Source organism: Peromyscus maniculatus, chromosome 5, assembly GCF_049852395.1.
Source record: "Peromyscus maniculatus bairdii isolate BWxNUB_F1_BW_parent chromosome 5, HU_Pman_BW_mat_3.1, whole genome shotgun sequence".
Classification (NCBI taxonomy): Eukaryota; Metazoa; Chordata; class Mammalia; order Rodentia; family Cricetidae; genus Peromyscus; species Peromyscus maniculatus.
In genome coordinates, this window is record NC_134856.1 from 83086765 (window position 1) to 83105706 (window position 18942).

The 18942-nt window shown below is 39.3% G+C and overlaps 1 protein-coding gene across 11 annotated transcripts in view; it reads right to left on the reverse strand.

Moving 5' to 3' along the window:
- Celf2 (CUGBP Elav-like family member 2) overlaps positions 1 to 18942 on the reverse strand; it is a 533080-nt gene that overhangs the window by 411497 nt on the left and 102641 nt on the right. For all 11 annotated transcript variants that reach the window (XM_076572793.1, XM_076572782.1, XM_076572791.1 and 8 more), the window contains exon 2: positions 2709 to 2744. In XM_076572793.1, the coding sequence (XP_076428908.1) occupies positions 2709 to 2744 (36 nt within the window). The remainder of the gene's footprint in view (positions 1 to 2708; positions 2745 to 18942) is intronic.

Consider the following 18942-nt stretch of genomic DNA (forward strand, 5'->3'; position numbering starts at 1 on the left):
TATTTTTCTGGTGACATATTATTACTAAGCTTTAATTTCGGCAACAGCAAGAATTCAGAAGCACATTTAGGTTATCATTAGCAGTGGAAAATGAAGCTGATGCTTGTTCAAGCACCTTGTGCATGTATCTTGTTTCAACTTCAAAGCATTTTTAGCTTCTGAGACACAATCCATGCTTTGTGATTTGTGCATTTGTACAGAGTATTATCAACCTGTGGCCGGCGACTTGAAATTAATGCCATGTAAGGCAATTAAAGGTGAAATATTCCACCACCACTCTACACACACACCAGAACAGCTCTAAAAGGCCTTTGGGAAAATTTCAAGACGGTCAAAGCCAATGAAAACCGAATCATAACAGTTATAAAATGCACTGTCTTCCTTCCTAGCCACATATCACCAGCTAGCAGTTGCCGGGATTGCAATTTTCCATTTTTCTTAGATGTCACAGCAAGAGCATGCTTTTATGACTAAAAGGATAAAAAACTCCAAGTGTCATGTCCCACTAATCATTAGCCGACAAACAAACAAAATAACTACAGATGCCTTGTTCTAAATGGTACGCAGGTATCAGAGGGCTCATTTTCTAGTGACAGGCTAAAGAAATCTGAAGACAGGTGGACAGCTGAACAAGGGATGGAATACTGCTAGGCTGTGCAAGCAAATGCTTGCCAAAAAAATAGTCTAGACACCACAGGGAGCATTTATCATGAAATAATTACGTTATTTTATGTTAATGTGAGAAGAGAAATACTAGTCAACGGATATATCCCAAGCTGCCCCTGGAGAAAGCCAACAGAGCACCTGAGGCTGTATTAGATGCATAATTGAGAAACAACTAACCTTGTTTTTCATACTTTCACACATGCATGAAAATGACTTCAAGTTGCAGTTAGAATCGGATCGCCACTGCGCTGTTGATTTTCAACATTATTCAACAATAGAATAACAAAAATTCATGACAAAAAATAAATAGGCTCATTACCAAAATACCACCCACCAAACTCAAGAAGAGAGCATTCTGTCCCTTGGGTAATAAACCAGCTACAACAGAAGATCACTCCTGGGGAATACGCCAATGGCTGCTTGGTATTCACAATGAAGCACTGCTTAATAGAATTCAGGAGGCTCTGCAGATTTTCAGACATATGAGTAATTTTCATCTGCATGATTACAGCACAGTGTGGGTCTTCTCTGACAATACAGAGGTGGTCCGTGTCTTAGCCGTAATATAAAAGTTTGGAAGTCATTCCTCATCCCATTATTTCAGGATTAACTTCTTCACCACAAACATGAGTAAATACACAACTCTCCCCCTCTGCAAATGATGGGATGCTCAGCCCTTGATGGCAGACGTTTTCCAAGTGGAAATAAGCACTACAACAAATGAACTCAGCAGTGACACATAACTCAGAACACACTCAGGTTTAACCCCTCAAACTGGCACACCTTTGGGATGCTTCTTTGAGATGCTCTCCAAAGAATGAAGACACATAGTAAGTTAAATATTTGGATCACACTAAATAGTTTTTTTGGGGCAATATCAATCATGAGTCTACAAGTAAGTTTTTCTTAACATACAAAAAACAGCTAAACGGCTTCTCTGTTCCAGATTGTGATGATCTATAACCTCCTGTTCCCTAGTGCCATTCAGAATCACTTTGTTGTTCCTTGTTCTGTTCTCGAGATTATCTTAATGGCCATTCAATAGTTCCCAACCAATCCTCCATGTCAGGTTAATTAATTCTCAACTGGTTATTAAGCACCTTCAAAGACTGAGCATGAGTTTAATGCTAAAGGCCAGATTTTAGATACACGGTGTTCAGTAAAATGGCTTTTCAAAGATGGCTACCCCATTTCTTTCTTTTTTTCTATTTTTCTTATTTTAACCACAATAAGAATTACAAATGTGTTTATGTCACCAAAACTCAAATCAGATTCTTTGGAGGAAGAACAGGGTTCTTTTAGAAATCAATTAACCTCTGAATACAGTAATAATTGGTACATTAAAAAAACACAAAGTATCTCAGATTGCCAATTCTTTTGACTCTAATGAAGGAATTAGTACTTTTATGATTTTGGGGGTAAATATAGCTACTGTTATCTATCTATACAGCTATTATCCATCCACCCACTCACCCAGTCATCCATCTATCCATCCACCCACTCACCCAGTCATCCATCTATCCATCCATCCATCCATCCATCCATCCATCCACCCACCCACCCAGTCATCTACCCATCCATCTATCCATCCATCCATCCATCCATCCATCCATCCATCCATCCACCTCTAAATGTGTCTATCTAAAGGCACAAAAAGAATGAGAATGATTTTGAGAAATCATTTGTAGATATTGGCCCAGTTACTTTGTGATGATATTGCTTCCACATAAGTCAATGACTCATACATAGTCTTTGGGCACAATAATATGAGAAAATGAGAAGCCCACTTAAAGAAGATGCAGCCGGGCGGTGGTGGCGCACGCCTTTAATCCCAGCACTCGGGAGGCAGAGGCAGGCGAATCTCTGTGAGTTGAAGGCCAGCCTGGGTTACCAAGTGAGTTCCAGGAAAGGCACAAAGCTACGCAGAGAAACCCTGTCTTGAAAAACCAAAAAAAAAAAAAAAAAAAAAAAAAAGAAGATGCAATATTGTTTTCTATAGGTTTCAAAAATCAGGAGGAAAATAAGAAAAGCCAGCTGCTCACCTTGGTGGACTTCCAGATAATTCTGTGGCAGTCTCTCTGTTAGAGAAAAAAAAAACAAGCATGATTAAATTCATTGTGGTAAATATAAAAATCAAACACATCATGAAATGCCATAAGGCAATGTGTGAAGATGATAGGGAACATGCCAGTGGTTTATCATATTTCTGCTTATTTCCATAAACACCTCAATGGTTACTTTAAAAGGGAATTTCACACATGTTACATGACTGTTTCTACTTTCTGCTGGTGAACTTTAACTGAGATTAAAACACTCAAATTTAAAAAGGAACAACATCCAGAAGGAAAATTGGTGAGAAAAAAATCCTAAGCTACCTTTTATATATTTTTAATGAAATGGAGCATGACAATCTCTTTCCAAGGGTCACTAAGAGCAGAGGACTCTGGGAATATTGCTACATGTTCTTAGTCATCTGCAGCTTAGGGAGGAACATGTATGATACAAAATTCAATTCTTTTAGCAACAGAAGACTGCTTCTCTTTGTCCATTTCTTCCTTATGATGTTCTATGATTTTGGATTGCTGAAGACTGGAGATACCATAATTCAAATGTGTAAAAGAAACATGAATAATTAAAGGCTGAGTCATGTAATAATAAAAATGACCAGACACTAATTTCAAGACTAAGTTTTTCCTAACCACCACATTGTGCCTTTCAATCACAGATGTATTCTTGTAAACATAGGGGAACAGAGAAAAGTCAGAAGAGAAAGAAGTTTTATGTTGTAATTTTTTAAGAAGGGACTGGAAAGATGGCTCAGTGCTTCAGAAAATGGACTGCTTTTCCAGTGGGTCTGGGTTTTATTCCCAGAACACACATGCTGGCTCACAACCCTCTGTAACTCCAATCTCAGGAGACTTGATGCCCTTTTCTGGCCTCTATCGAGGAATGTATGTACATGGTGTGCAGACATACATGTAGACAGAATGTCCACACATTAAAAAAAAAAGTAAAAGAGGGCTCAACTTTAGATTAAGGGATTGAAGATGTAATTTTCAGAAACAGCAATTTAATGTTTTAAGGGTCATGCAATCTTTTGAGGACTCTCATTAAAGATATTTACACATATAAAAAATCAATGAATGTATACAACACAAATGTGGCTCATGATCACCAATGGTTCATGACTTTCCTATAACTCATGCTTCAACATGGTTAGGAGGGTCATCTTTAAGCTATTTCCTTTACTCATTCAAGAAGTCTAAGTAAAAGACTTCATACTCCAGGAACTTTTCTTGCCCATGAAGCTTCTAGAACTGTCTGTCTCCTTATACTTACTGTCTGTGGTAGTATCTGACTACTGTGGGGAAGTGATAAATCTCACAGAGCCAAGCTCCCTTCCAAAGGAAAAAAAAAATGAATGATTATAAATTCAGCTCCCTTAGAAATGCTCATTTCTAGCAATCATGTAATAGTGAGGCTTCTGTTTTCATTACTGTAAAAATAGCTTTCAGGGAGAAAGTTTCCATTCTTCCAGTAAAATTACCCCTGAAGGCATTGTACACAACCATATTGCTGAATCTGTACATGTTCATCTATTTTTTGTGGGTTTTTTGTGTGTCTGTGTCAGTGGTGTATGTGCATATATGTGTAATTTGGGAATTTGCACATGCTGGAAGATGTTGTTGGGTATCTACTCTACCAATTTCTGCCTTATTCCTTTAAGACAGAGTCTGTCACTTGAAACTGGAGCTATGTTGGTGGCCAGCATTCTCCAGTGAGTGATGCTCCATTACCCCTCACTGTGCTGCTATTACAGGCATGTCTTTACTGGGATTACAAGTAGCGTCCCCCTGCTAATAAAGCCAGCACTCTTAGCCACTGAATTATCTCTCCAGCCTTATATTTATTTCCTTTAAGAATTTAGTATCAACTGTCTCACCTCTTACACAAGAACTTTCTTCTTCCAAGTAGAATTTGCCCCTGTGAGTTAGCCAGCTGAGAAGCACCCTTTTCTTAGTTTTACTCTTACAACATTTATTATAATAAAAGTACCCATTAAATGTTTATTATTCTTCACTTTGCTACTTACATATACATTAGTATTCTGTAAATATCAGTTCATCTTATCAGAATTGGCTTAATGAAGTTGTCTGTTATTCTTGCTGACATTGAGGGTTAGATCTATGTTCAGAGTGAGCTCATAGTAACAGCAGCAGCCCGTGGTTAAGCCATAACTATCTTTTTTTTTTAATCCTTTAGATAATTATATTTCTTTCCAGATTACACATTTCTAATACTGTAAGTTTCTTGATAACTTTTAAAAATATGTTGTTCATGCATTATAATAAACCAATTAGCCTTGGCATTTTCTGGCATTTGGGGCCAGATAATTTTCCACTGCGCACACGAGATGCTGTTCTGGAGGTTTTCTGTGGTTTGGATCTGCAATATCTCCCAAAAGTCTCATTTGTAAGAGGCTTAGCTCCCACCTGGTAGACCCATGCATTGAGAAATGACTAGCTAATGAGGGCTCTGACACACTCAGTGCATGAATATCTCGATGGATTCATCATTGGATGGCATTGTTGGGAGGCAGTAGAAACAAGGAAAAGGGGGTTAGCTGGAGAAAGTAGATCAGGAAGGACTAGTCCTAGGAGAGTATGTATTGTTCTCATTCTCTGTCTCCTGTGTCTCTGCTTTCCAGTTGACCCAAGGGACTGAAAACTTTGAAACCATGAGTCAAATTAAATTGTTCCTTCTTTAACATCTTTCCCTCGGTATTTTGTCACAGTGGTGAAACAGCAACTAACAGAGCAACACAGGATGTTTAGTGGCCTCCCAGTGTTTCATTCTTTAAACACGGAGAAATAGTCGCCCATCTCCTACCCTGTTACAACTACCCAAAGTAGCTTCAGACATTGCTAAATGTCCTCCGGAGACAAAACGGCCCTCACTTGCAATGATTCTGACACAACAAAAGAGTACTCAAGATTCACCTCTGTTTCAAATCCTCACTGGATGAACAGCATTCTCCAGTACCATGCTTGGAAAACAGGAGGGCTGAGCCTTCCCAACAATGCCTGCCTGGCTTTGGCTCCTCCCACTTAACTTTCTATGCTTACAGAGAGTACCACTTCCCCCACCAACTGAGAGCTGTAGTACCACTGTACATTTTCCATTCAACTAATCATGATGTAGAACTGATGAAATGTAACTGTAAAGAATGTTCTTATTTCTCTGAGAACTACACTGAATACTTTGGAAAGACCAAAATTGAGTCACTTAAGAGAAGTTGATGTGGAATTAGATCTATGGACAATAAAATTCTAAATGCTGAGGAAAGGATGTGAGTCTCATAAGTGTGTTCAAGTTCTTGCTTTTCTAACAAACAAACAAACAAACAAACAAACAAACAATGAGCTGAACATTCCAAATAGTGACTTATGGGTAGACTTATGTGTACAAGTCAAAACAGAAGTCTACCAAGCACAGTTATATTCTCAAAGAAGAGGCATTAGCCCTGTCTTTGCTAGAAAAAAAATGCTGGGTAAAAAATGACCTTCATCATATGTCTGAAAATTCTATTTGATACCTCAAAGATTTAGACAGATAAATCAAGCTAGGTGTGGTAGTACAGACCTGTGATCCCAGAGTTCAAGACCCTGTCTCAAAAACAAACAAGCTGGCCAATCATTGTGTGAGGCTGTAATAATGAACAACTCAGCATTTTTGAGATCAGCAAATCAGAAAAAGCTCAGACTTCAAAAACAAGTTTTTTTTTTTCAGTTTTAGAACATTTACTATTGCCAACAAGTCATCTCAATTATTTATACATTATGGCTTTTGTAGAAAAACCATTGAGAGATGTAAATTTGGTAGATGATACTATGATGTTAATTCTCCTCCACAGCCCTGCTAAGAGACTTTAAAGGTGTTGTAGAGACCATAAGCTTTGCTGTGGTCTGTTGAAGTTCAATGCCTATCACTCCAAAGAAAGCTAATAGGCAATGCACAAAGTGATGGGTACTTTCTGATCTTCACTGTTCAAGGAATCTCAGTTACGTTTCCTGTTGCTGTGATAAAAATACCTGACAAAATAAATTAAGAAGGAAGGGTTTATTTCAGCTTGTATAGTTGGAGGGTGCATCACAGTGGGGAAGCCATGAAAGAACAAGCTTGAGGCTGCTGGTCAAGCTGCATCCACAACTGGGAGGCAGAGAGCAGTGAATGCTGATGCTCTGCTCCCTCCCCTTTAGAAGCCCAGGGCCCAAGCCTAGTGTGGTACCTCTCTCCTTTGGGTTGATCTTCTCACCTCAATTAATGTAATCTAGATCATCCCTCTCAGGCATCCCCAGAGGCTAACTCATTTAAATAATCCCTCAGAGAAGTGCCTGGAGGCTTTGTCTCCTGTAGGTTAACCCAGATCCTGCCAAGTTCATGGTCAACACTATCACAAAAAGCAAGCTTTTTGAAGTCAGACATCACATCTCATACAAAAATTTAAATACTTGGTTTCTAGGACACCAAAGACACTAAAAATCTGTGGTTGTAACAGAAGCATGTCATGCTTTCTACTTGGAAGTAACCCCAGCCTCTTCAGCTCATGTTTAGAAATGGCTGTAGTTGGGGCAATATTTGGAATTGAATCACACTAAGTTCCTTTACTTCTTTTCATCTCCAAGCTGCTTTGATTTCTCCAAGAAGGTGAATGTCTAAAACTGAGTGAAATCAGTAACGAAAGAATGACAAAGTGGAATACTATACTGCAAGGAAAAGGACCATCCCAAGGGCTACAAAGAAGAGCACGGTGGAAAGGTGACGAATGTTCTCTTGGGTTGTGCAGCCTACACCATGCCCTTGACCTCATGAGAACCTCTGTACCTAGGATAGACTAATACTTGTATCTTTTGATCTGAGGCTATTGATAAATGGGAACAAACAGGAGGGCCCTGTGGAAATCCAACTTTAACAAGATGGGGAGGTGAACTAGAAGAGACAGACACTTTTCAGCATCAAATGGGGGTTGTAGCTGTGTTACATGGTTTTTGTAGATATTTTGCATTCCTTTAAATAAAAACATTCTGTCCATTTTAAATACATAGCACTTTGCTAGTGGTGCCAGTCTTTCTCAGCTGTCTGAAGGAAGATGTGTCCTCATCTCCCATCCTTGCTCTCTCCTCACCTGTGTAAACAGGTCCTTTTTAGGATGTGCTGATGCCAGAGCTTACCATATATCTTGGCAGCTTGCCTGTTTCCTAAATCAGCTGGCAACCATGCAGTGGAGGACATAAGTCTCCGTGTGAGTGTGGTAGGCATGATAAATATGTTTTGGAACTGGGGTGTTTGTCTTCCAGGGGACCTTCGAGTCTTCCAAAAGTACAAGGACTTGATTTTTTTAAATATTAAAATACATTTAATTGTTATTACTTATGCTGGTCCTAGATTTTGGTAAGGCTTTCTATATTTTAATTAATTAATGGTGAAAGGATTATCATTAAATAGACATTTTTTTCCTTCCTTCCTTTTCCCTTCAATTTTTACCTTCCCTCTGTCCCTCCCTTTCTTTCTCTCTCTCTCCTTTTCCCTCTCTTTATTCCTTTTAATCTTCATTTCCTTCCTCATCCCCTCTCTCCCCTCCTCTGTTCCCTCTAACTCATCCAACTTGAGACAAACTGGGGCCCTTTAAAATCAGATCTGTTTCCAAACAATGGAGAACCGAGAATCTAGCTTAAAGACATCACCAGCAAACTGTGTATTGACTTAGGGCAGGTCACTTTTTTTTTTTTTTAAACAAGGCATCACCAGCAAACTATGTATTGACTTAGGGTAGGTCATTTTTTTTTTTTTTAAATTTACAGGGTGACTCTTAGCTCTAGAAAACTGAGAATAATCTAGACATTCCAGTTTCTTCTCCATTCAACAAAACCCAGAAACGCTCCTCAGCACTTACAGCACTTGCTCTGCCTTCCCACTGATCATGCATCTATTTTCATTTTTGACTTATTTTGGCTACCTTTTCAACCTCCCCAACTTTCACTCATGTGCCTAAGATGTGTACGCATATACGTGTGCACAGCATAAGCATGGTAAAACCTACTGTTGTGCACACACATACCTGTCACTGATCATACATTGTTGTGGAAATTCCTTTACGCCATATGAAGATGTGTGATTGGTTTAATAAAGAGCTGAATGGCCCAGAGCTAGGCGGGAAGAGGTTAGGTGGGACTTTGGGGGACAGAGAGGACTCGGGGAAGAAGAAAATCAGGGTTGCCAGGCAGATGTGGAGGAAGCAGCATGAGCAGTAATGAGAAAATTTAGATTTAAATAGATGGGTTAATTTAAGTTATAAGAGCTAGTGGGACAAGCCTAAGCTAAGGCCAAGCTTTCATAATTAAAATAAGTCTCTTTGTTTTATTTGGGAGCTGGTGGTACAGAGAAAGATTTGCTACATATGGGGTACAATGTAGGGCTTGAATATCCAAGCATAGGGCCTGAGAAAGCTAAGAAAAGTTCTGGACAGGGAGCTAGATGTAGCTTCCTAGTCCCAGTCTCTCAGGTGGGCTGGTGTTCAGCAGCATACAGAGGCACAGCTACCGGCTGCTGCCTACACCTGGAGCCAGCTGCCAGCACCATGCACTAAGCTAAGCTACATGGCAGCTGACAAGGCAGTTTAAAATTTGCCTCAAGCAGTCAGAAAATGCTACAGATGTTTAGTAAAGCCAGGTCCAGATACAGAAAACTTCCAAAAAGGTACAAAATGTTTAAAAATGTGCTTAGACTCTGAAGAAAGAAAAGAGAATGGGTATAGAGAGTCATAGAAAAAAATAGTTAAAAAAAAGAAGTAAAATCTTTAAAGAGAGAGTAAAATTTTATATATATAAAAAAGCCATGTAAAGATGGAAAATACACAGGGAATCTGGATCCTACATGGTGTTTTGTTGATTTTAAATTTTTTGAATGCTAATGAACAGAAAGTTGCTGAACACATTGGATTGTGAAAGGGACTGCTGAATTAAACCAGCCTATACACTTTAGGAATATCTTGGCTTCAAAATGAAAGTTGGGTAATGTGTTGTGTTGGAGAGAGGTTATGCATTTGTTTCCATGGGATTCTTTCAAAGTTAGTCAATCGAGATCAGATTTGACCAGGAGAGCTGGGGGGAGACCTGAGGATCTTGGCTACAGACATGGTGGAGAAAGCCAACAAAGACCACATGACAGGTGACATGTAAGCTGATCCCTCAGTATGGGAATAACTATGAGACTGGATGAAACCAGACCAATCTTATGTCATCCTTTTATATATATTACAGTTTCATTATACAGTCTAAACAAACTTATAAAGTTAACAGATGCCTTTTACCTGCTCAAACATAAAATAAAATATCATCTTTAACTGACTTATACCCACTGCACATTCCATACTTCTGTTAATGCAGATATAAATGTTACCTTTAAAAGTTTATGTTTTCAGAAAAAAAGGACCAGATAACAATAAAGACAAGTAGGCTAGGTAATCCAGTCTCTCAGAATGCCTCTGTTACAGTTTTTTTCAAAATTCTGCATCCAGAACAATTTCAAAGTTGCTAGCTGAGATGGTCCAGCCTCATGCACTACTCCAGCCAAGACTTTAGATAACCCCTACACTTTTCCATTACACAGAGACTGTACAACAAATGATACAGCTAGCTATTCTATGACTTGACCATTATTTCATGGAGATACCTTCACCTCCAGACTACAGGAAGCAGTCTAGAGGACATGATGCTCATATTTCCAAGAGGTGGGGTAGGTGGTTTGGGTTATTTGGTGGGTTATGAATATTTGTCGTTGTTTAGGGGGTTGGTTACAAGTTGCTACTGGTAATGGTCAGGAAAAAAGCTGAACAAAGGAGATTATATTCAGGGATCTCATTCTGAAAAGAAAAAGGGAGGATATAGAAATGATAGGAAGGAAGGGTACATTATTGAATCCACTTTCAAACTAAAAAAAAACGACTAGTCTCAAATATTTTGCATTGGTATGGGTTTTTATGTATTGATACAAATTTTAAGGTTATTTTGTTATTATATATATATATATATATATATATATATATATATATATACATATATTCTTGTTTAAGGTATTATACCTCTGTAGCTCATTTTAAAATGTAATGTAAAATTCCAGTCCTTGAAAACTATTTAGGATAATAAAGAAATACAGATTAATAATTAATCATCTATAACAATCAAACTTATAGTCATGTTAGGTATGTTTTCAAGGTCATACAGAGATATATTTTAGATAAATAGGTGATCTTCAAACACTGCAAAGACCTACAGAATATGGCATTTAAAGTGTTTTAATAACATAAGGCTTTCATGACAATAAAACATGTCTTCTGGCAGCATCAATCTACTAAAAAAAAAAAAAAGCATGATGGGCATAAAGGAACCTCCATATGGAGTTTGCTTTCAATGTGGCAAAGCTAGCCATTTGGGCAAGAAACTGCTCTTGCCTCAATTGTTGACAGAATGGTATCCAAACTGGATAAGCAGGACACAAACAAAAGCAACTGTAGAACTTTGTCACAACAAGGTAGGACAGTCCTTTAAAATTTCTGCTTCACAGAAGAGGCTGTCAGATATTCTAGGCCTGTAGGGTAAAGATGGATGCCCCAATGTTGTAGAGGAAACATGGGTGACTGTCCAGGCAGCCAGATGTTTCTATGATTTCTATAGTTTTGGAAGTTGTTTACTCTATATTTGCTGTTTATTCAGATAATATTATATTCTTCTCAGGTCTCTGATGGAGTTGAAGGTAAGATAGTTATAGTTTTCCTTGTTACCAAATTCAGAAAAGAAACTCACAAAAGAGGTATAAAGTACATAAAGTTGAGAGACATAAAAGCTTAAATTGTTTATCTAAAAAATGTTTTGAGGCCTAAAAAGATAGTTTTGGGTTGATAATACAAATTGTGATAATAAAACTTTGGACTCATCAAAATAGGATAGATAATAGAGTATTTTCTACAAAATTGCCTAATACAAATGGACTAGATATTGTAAATGTAATTCTTACCTGATAATTGTTCTTATTGTATATAGCTTTACTATGTTAGAGTTAAAACCCTTTCCTTTTTATTTAGGCAAAAAGGGGGAAATATTGTGAGATATTTGATTACACTGTGTAAGGATATGTCAGTATAGCTAGGTAGCCAATAGCTAGGCAGGAGGTATAGGCAGGACTTCTAGACAGAGAGAGCACTGGAAAGAAGAAAGGACGAGTCGCCAGCCAGATGCACAGGAAGCAGGACATGCAAGAGGAGAGGTGAAAGCCACAAGCCACATGGTAGCTTGTAGATGAAAAGAAATGGGTCAATTTAAGTTGCAAGAGATAGTTAGAAGCAAGCCTAAGCCAAAGCCAAGCTTTCATAATTAATAAGAAGTCTCCATGTCATTATTTGGGGGCTGACTGGAGGGACAGAGAAAGACTCGTTACAATATGTACTGGGGTTTTATTGAATTAGCCAGCTGCTGATTTAGACCATTTTCAGGGGTTTATTCACACAAACCTAGTATAGGATTAATGAAATAGGGGGTCATTATGAACTATAGGGCATTCGAGATAAAAGACAAGATAGGAAAAAAATGTTCATCAGCTGCAGAGTGAGAATATGAAATGAGCCCAGATATTACGATTGTAAGGATGACATCATGATGGTATTGTGCACCTCAGCATATGGCAGCCATGGTGCATTCTCTCTCTCTCTCTCTCTCTCTCTCTCTCTCTCTCTCTCTCTCTCTCTCTCTCTCTCATATGTAATGTATGACCACATTTACTCTTGGTTATGTGTTATCACAGTGAATAACAAGGGTTAGGGATATGGTTCAGTTGGCAGAGTACTTGGTAAGCGTGCAAGAAGCCCTGGTTCTATGCCTAGTATTACATAAATCCAGGCATGATGGCACAGGCCTATAATCCCGACACTCAGGAAGTGAAGGCAAGTGTATCAGAAGTTCAAGGGCATCATCTGCTACATAGGCCATCTTGAGATACACCGGGCCCTGTCTCACAAACAAACAACAGATTTTACTAATAGAGACTTTACATTCTAGACAGTAAAGAAAGAGGAAAAAAACTCAAATATTTATTATTATTTTACATAGTATATGCTATTAAGAAGAATGAAGTGTAGTCAGTAGCTAGAAAGTAAAAGCTGGGGTAGTGGGGGGAAGCTATAGTGTTATATGCAGAGTTCCTTATACACCTCTTTGAAGACATAACTCAGAAAATATCAGGATGCCTTAATTGCAGCCTCTTCCACCCCATGCTTATTTCCTATGTTCATCTCTTTTCTTTGTGCAAGCTCATTTCCTTCCTTCTTTCAGGGACTCTTCTTGGAGTAACCCCCCCACCGCACACAGACAGGAGGTGTGCCTGTTTAGAAACAAACAAAAACCTATAGGCTGACATGGTGTGTGCATTCATAATGCTGACAGAGACAAGGAGACCAGACCCTGTGGTGAACTCAGCTAGTCACGTAGGAAACTGCAGATTTCCCCAAGAGATATCTCACGCTGGTAGAGGCAGCCTTGCCAATCCTCTCCTGTGTGTCTGTGAATGCACGGTGAGGCAGCTGCATTCACAGCCATGCTTCTGGCTTCTCTCTTTCACCAGCTTTGCCAGAAAGTGGAGGTGGGGTTGGGTGGAACTTTCTACACCTTTCAGCTTAAAAGCAAACACCTGTGAGGTAGCATTTCTCTTTATGTTACCCAATACACTTTTGGGATTGATTTGTCTGATTAATATCCAGACAGGCTCCAGGCTCTGGCCTGTTGAGAGGTCTCACCATGGAAGACTGGACTTCTGTCTACCAAATCCCTCAGGACACATGAGGAATGGAGTAGGCAGGGTTTGGAGAGCTAGCGCCTTGCCTCTGAGAGTAGGCAGGCATGTGCTCAGATGGTCAGGAAGGCCAATACAGTTAAGAAAAAAGGACTCTAAATTCGTGTGCTGTCCAGTTTCCTTCTCATAATCCTCATTTTCATCTTCAGAGATGTTGCTTAAGATTTTACTTGGCTCAAGGCTTATTCATGATATTTTAGTATTCTTTACATGACATAGCCGAAAATGCCTGCTATTGTCTGTGTTCTTGTGCTCAAGTGCCTTGAAAGCCAAATTGCTGGGTGTTTCTCCTCATCAGCACTGCATAGAGCCCATCTGGCCTGACTGGGCCACAAGAGAGGCCACTGTTTAGATGGCACTGTTGTCCCCTCACTTTGAGGTGGTGTTAAGGGCTCTTGTTTTCTTTCCTTGCACAAATGCCATCTTGTCACTTGGCTCATGAGTCGGACTCTAGCACTGCCAGGGGCACGGAGGTGGAGGAGGCCCCCACATACTCTTGGTTCTGTGTATTAAGCACCGTCCTCTTGATGTTCAGGGATGTTCTACTACCATGGTTAAATAGTATGAGATAGTAAGTACCTGGATAGGCCATCAGTAGTAATTCCTGCTTATTAAAACTCACTTACTTAGACTTTAGCAATGGCAAATGTTACCAGCCCTGGAGGACAGTCGCTGAGCCTGGAAACCGTGTATTAAGTTTCATTTACCAACTTGTACTCTCAGATGAAAAGGAAATGCAAAACCACACACACACACACAAAATCTAGTTTCTTTTGTCACAGTGTGACTAAATACTGACAAAACAATGGGAAAGAGGGAAGGAGGGAGGGAGTGGGGAGGGAGGGAGGGGGAGAGGAAGAAAAGGAGGTAGGGAAGGAGGGAGGGAGGGAGAGAGGAAGGAAGAAAAGGAGACAGGGGGAAGGAAGAAAGGAAGAAAGGAGGGAGGGAGGGTTTCTAATGGCTCCCATATGTGATGGGGAAGACATAGTCACAAGTGTATAGACAAGTGGACAGATAAGTGTAAACAGCTAAGTAGCTGGAGAGATTTTTATCCATCTCATTCCATTGATCACTGTGTGTGTGTGTGTGTGTGTGTGTGTGTGTGTGTGTTTGTGTCTATGTGTGTGTTTGTGTCTGTGTCTGTGTGTGTTTTGTGTATGTGTGAGACTGTGTCTGTGTGTATATGTGTGTATGTATGTTTGTGTGTGTGTGCGCACACACAAGCTCTTGAGAGTACATGCTAGGGATTGAACTGAGAGCCTATATATGCTAGACAAGGACTCTACCCACTGACCCACATCTCCAATCCACTGTACTTCTGTGGAGGGAAGTTTTGGTGAAACAAATCTGGAAAGATTCGATTAGCAGAATAAGCACCACCAGTCATGACTGGCAAAGCAGATTCTGTTTCTCCAGGGAAGGACGTTTTATCTTAGACATGTTCATTGAAGAGGAGTCTAAAGTCAGGGTGGGAGCCGCCAACCCTTCTATGTGGTAGAGGCTGCTGAGGGTGGAAGGCAGGGAAAGGAGGGGAAGGCACTGCAGACTAAGGATTTCTGGGATGGAGTGACATGATGAGAGAAATGAAGAGATGTGCTACACCACCTCCTGCACTTTGCGGAATGTTCTAGATGAGCTTTGGGTTGTCCTATACCTCCTGTCCTGTGCTGAGAGGTCTGTGAAGAACTCAGCTGGAACTGAGGCCTCATGGTCCTTCTGTGACAGAAGGGACAGACCATTACCATCAGAGGTGGGGAGAGGCAGTGTCCTCTGGTACAGGGGTCGTTCCCTAGGGGGCCTCTAGTCTGTACAAGGAAATGGAGCTCAATGGTGGGTTGCTGTTTGTTTTTTTCTTTAAAAATTCACCAGAAATGATATCACAGTGAACTCTGATCTCAGGGCAGAGAAGTCAACCATGGAAAAGAGAAGAAATGAAGGTTGTTTTGATGTAAGAACAGAACCTTTTTGTTTATTTCTTGTCTTTTTTTTTCCCGGAGAAGTTACCCTTACATCATAACAAAATACTCTGTTTTCCTAAATGCAAAAAGGCCACTTCTTGAGTCAGTGAGGTGGCCCAGCAGGCATAGGTGTTTGCCCTGCAAACCTATTGACCCGAGTTCTCCCCCCAGAACCCATGTAATGGTAGAAGGAGAGAGCTGACTCCACAAAGATGTCTTCTGACATCCTCATGCATGTCATGGCACGTACTTGTGCACACACAAACACATATGCACACAATAATAAATAATATTTTTGAAGCTAACATCTTTTCTATACTACAGTATTAATTTTAGATCAATTTTCCTATAGTTTCACAAGGAGAGAAGATGTTCCCATCAACACTCATTTACAGAGGCCCCGAGGGGAGGGGGTGCCAACAGGTTCACTTAGCCCTGGGGACCAAGGGCCAGCCTTTGTGCAGACACAGAATACAAGGCATTTGTGTGTGTGTAAGGCGGGAGAGGTTGCAGAGGAAGGGAGGGAGGGAGTGAGGAAGGGAGGGAGAGAGAAAGAGGGGTAGGGATCCTTTTATGAATAAGATAATTTTACCTATTTGAAACAACATTATTCTAAGCGTCATTAGCAGGGGGACAGTTAATGCCATTTTAGAGCCTCCAAATTTTCCATGTTACTTCAGAGAGCCTCTGCTGGGCCCATTAAATTCGGTATTCATATTACCTCTGAAAATTCAAATGCACGCATTCAGTGTGTCAGCCCCAGTGGGTCATGTCCAAGTCGCTCATTGAACCAGCACCATTATGTCCTGTTCTGCAGCAATGGGAAATCTGAACCAACCCCAGATGAAATCTACCACCTTCAGCTCATTCAGAGATGACAATTATGTCTCTACAATCACTAAAATAAAGAAATAAAATAAAACAAACTGAAATGGAATCAACAGCAAAAGAGCTAAATTATAGATAAGAGAATATTCATAAAACTATACCTCATCTCATGAACGTGGGTGCTCTGCCTCATGCCAGGATTTCTTTAGGCATTGGTGATATTCAGTATATTGCAATTGAGTGCAATTACAGTTAGCTATAATTAAGAACAATTACAGCTTTTATTTCTCTACTTGTTCTTTAAAAGCACATTTGTAATAAAACTTTTTTTTAAAAGGTGAAGAATATAATTATACATCCTTATAACATCTCAAATAATTAGTTTGACTAAAGTTTCCTCTGGAACAATTTTCATTTTAACTGTCAGATCTGCCATTTATAGTCAATGGAACATACTTTAAAAAAATTCCATCATTAACCTTTTTCACCCCATATAGCTGTATATGAATTACTAGTACAAATGAAAGGTTTCAGTATTTAAATATCCAGAGCCTGCTGCAAGGTAAATTTTTTTAAACTAATGTTTGCATGTATATGTGCATGCACACAAATGTGTGCAAGTAGGTATGTGTGTATATATATGTGTGTGTGCATGTGTATGTATGTATGTGCATGTATATGTATTTGTGTGTGTGCATATGCATGTTGTGTATGTATATATGTATATAAGTACATGTATATGTATGGATGTGTTTTTGTCTTTGAAAATAAAAGGTAATTTGTAGAAAATATTTTCCTCATAATGATTTTGGGGAACAGCTGCTTTTTGCAGGCCACCATGTCCTCTATTTCATATATTATAAGACGCTGCCCTGTTTAATTGCTGTGTATTTATGAGGTGCAAAGCCAAGAGGTCCCGAGATTATGACAGAGCCTTCTTTGGTTTCACAGCTCAATATGAGCTTAATTGGGAACAGTGAAACAATGCTTTCCTATAAATCAGGACTGCAGCTCAACGCCATATCATTCCTGCTGTCTTCTTTGTTAAATTCCAGATCAGGACTTGATCATCACCTTTGAACATCTCTGTCACCAACATACACAACTAAGAATGGCTGCTGCAAAGAGCCCAGTGAATTAAACATGAACAGCGCCCCCAAAAGAGCCTTCTTTTTTTTTTTAAGTTTTTTTGCCATCAATGTTGAAAATAACTGATTATTAATTATCTGAATGACTACTTGAACATCAGAGAAAATTTAACAATTTGGCCCTGGACATTAAGGATAATCTTACTTCTTATCCAATTGAGCCATGAGGCCTGGGAAGCAAATGGTTTGACAAAGTCTATGCACCCCGAGAATGAGCAATTGGGGTAAATCATCTCTCAAGGTCCTTTCCCACCTTGAGATGACCTAATAGCTGACCATGTAGCACTCTGATGCCAATCAGGCTAAAAGGAGCACATGTGGCTGTGATGGGTAGATTGGTAGCAAGCTACTCCACAGGAAAAGATCAATATATCAATGATACTAACCTATTGAGACACGGCTGTTGCTCATATATACTCAATATTACAAATCCTGGAAAAGACCTGGATGTAGTTTATGATTATATATTTACCATAAGATTCATTATGTATTTTATATGATATCAACCACAAAGAACTATGTATTTGCTACTCTTTAATCACTTTGCCTAGCACTTGATACACATTTTACCTTTTGCTCTTCACAATATTATTATGCTCATCGTTCACATGAGAAAACCAAGGCTCGGAGGAATTGAGTAAGTAAGAATCCAAGCATATTAAATTCTAAGTTATGTGAGTAAAACAAGAAAAAGAAGCAAAACATAGCCAGTTATTCTTAAGAGACACCAGAAGTTAGACGATCTGGAAGTCTCGACAAATTTTAAATTCAAAGTAAGTGGGAACTAAACAAAAAGTTCCATTTCTAACTTTAAATATAAATCCGTAAACATGTATTTCACCATTGATTTGGCACAGAAATATTCCTTTCTTATCTTTCCTTTCTTGAGAAAAAGACAATATAGAGAGGCTGGCCTCAAACTCTCCATCTCCCTGCCTCAGTTTTTCTAAGTTCTGGGATGACAGGGAAGGTAGAGACATTTTCTAAGTAAAAGGTCTATGTGTGTCAAGAATTTTAAGACCAGAGGAGGGGTAAAGTGGTATTTCTCAGAGTGAGGTATTAGGTACAACATTCTCTTCAACGTTTTCCATCATCCCAAAGTATGTATGATGGCATGGACGTTGGATCACACAGCTGTCTCTAACAGAAACAATCTATGTGTCCAAAGATAAGGTGATGGCGGGAGCAACTGTACTGTGGCTGTTTTGAAGTCTGTGGAGAGGTTAAAAGGAATGATGTAGACTCCAATGCTGCAAGATAGAATTACAAGGCATAATGGGTAATATAATTACTATTACAGAATAATACAGTTTAGCTGAAGGATATTTATGTCTAAATTAGAAAATAGAAAAAGATATTCCATGGGTAGATTTGAGTCTGAATATGGACAGCAATAGACCAAGGAAGTGGTGGTTTCTACTTAGAAGCACTCAGTACTTGGT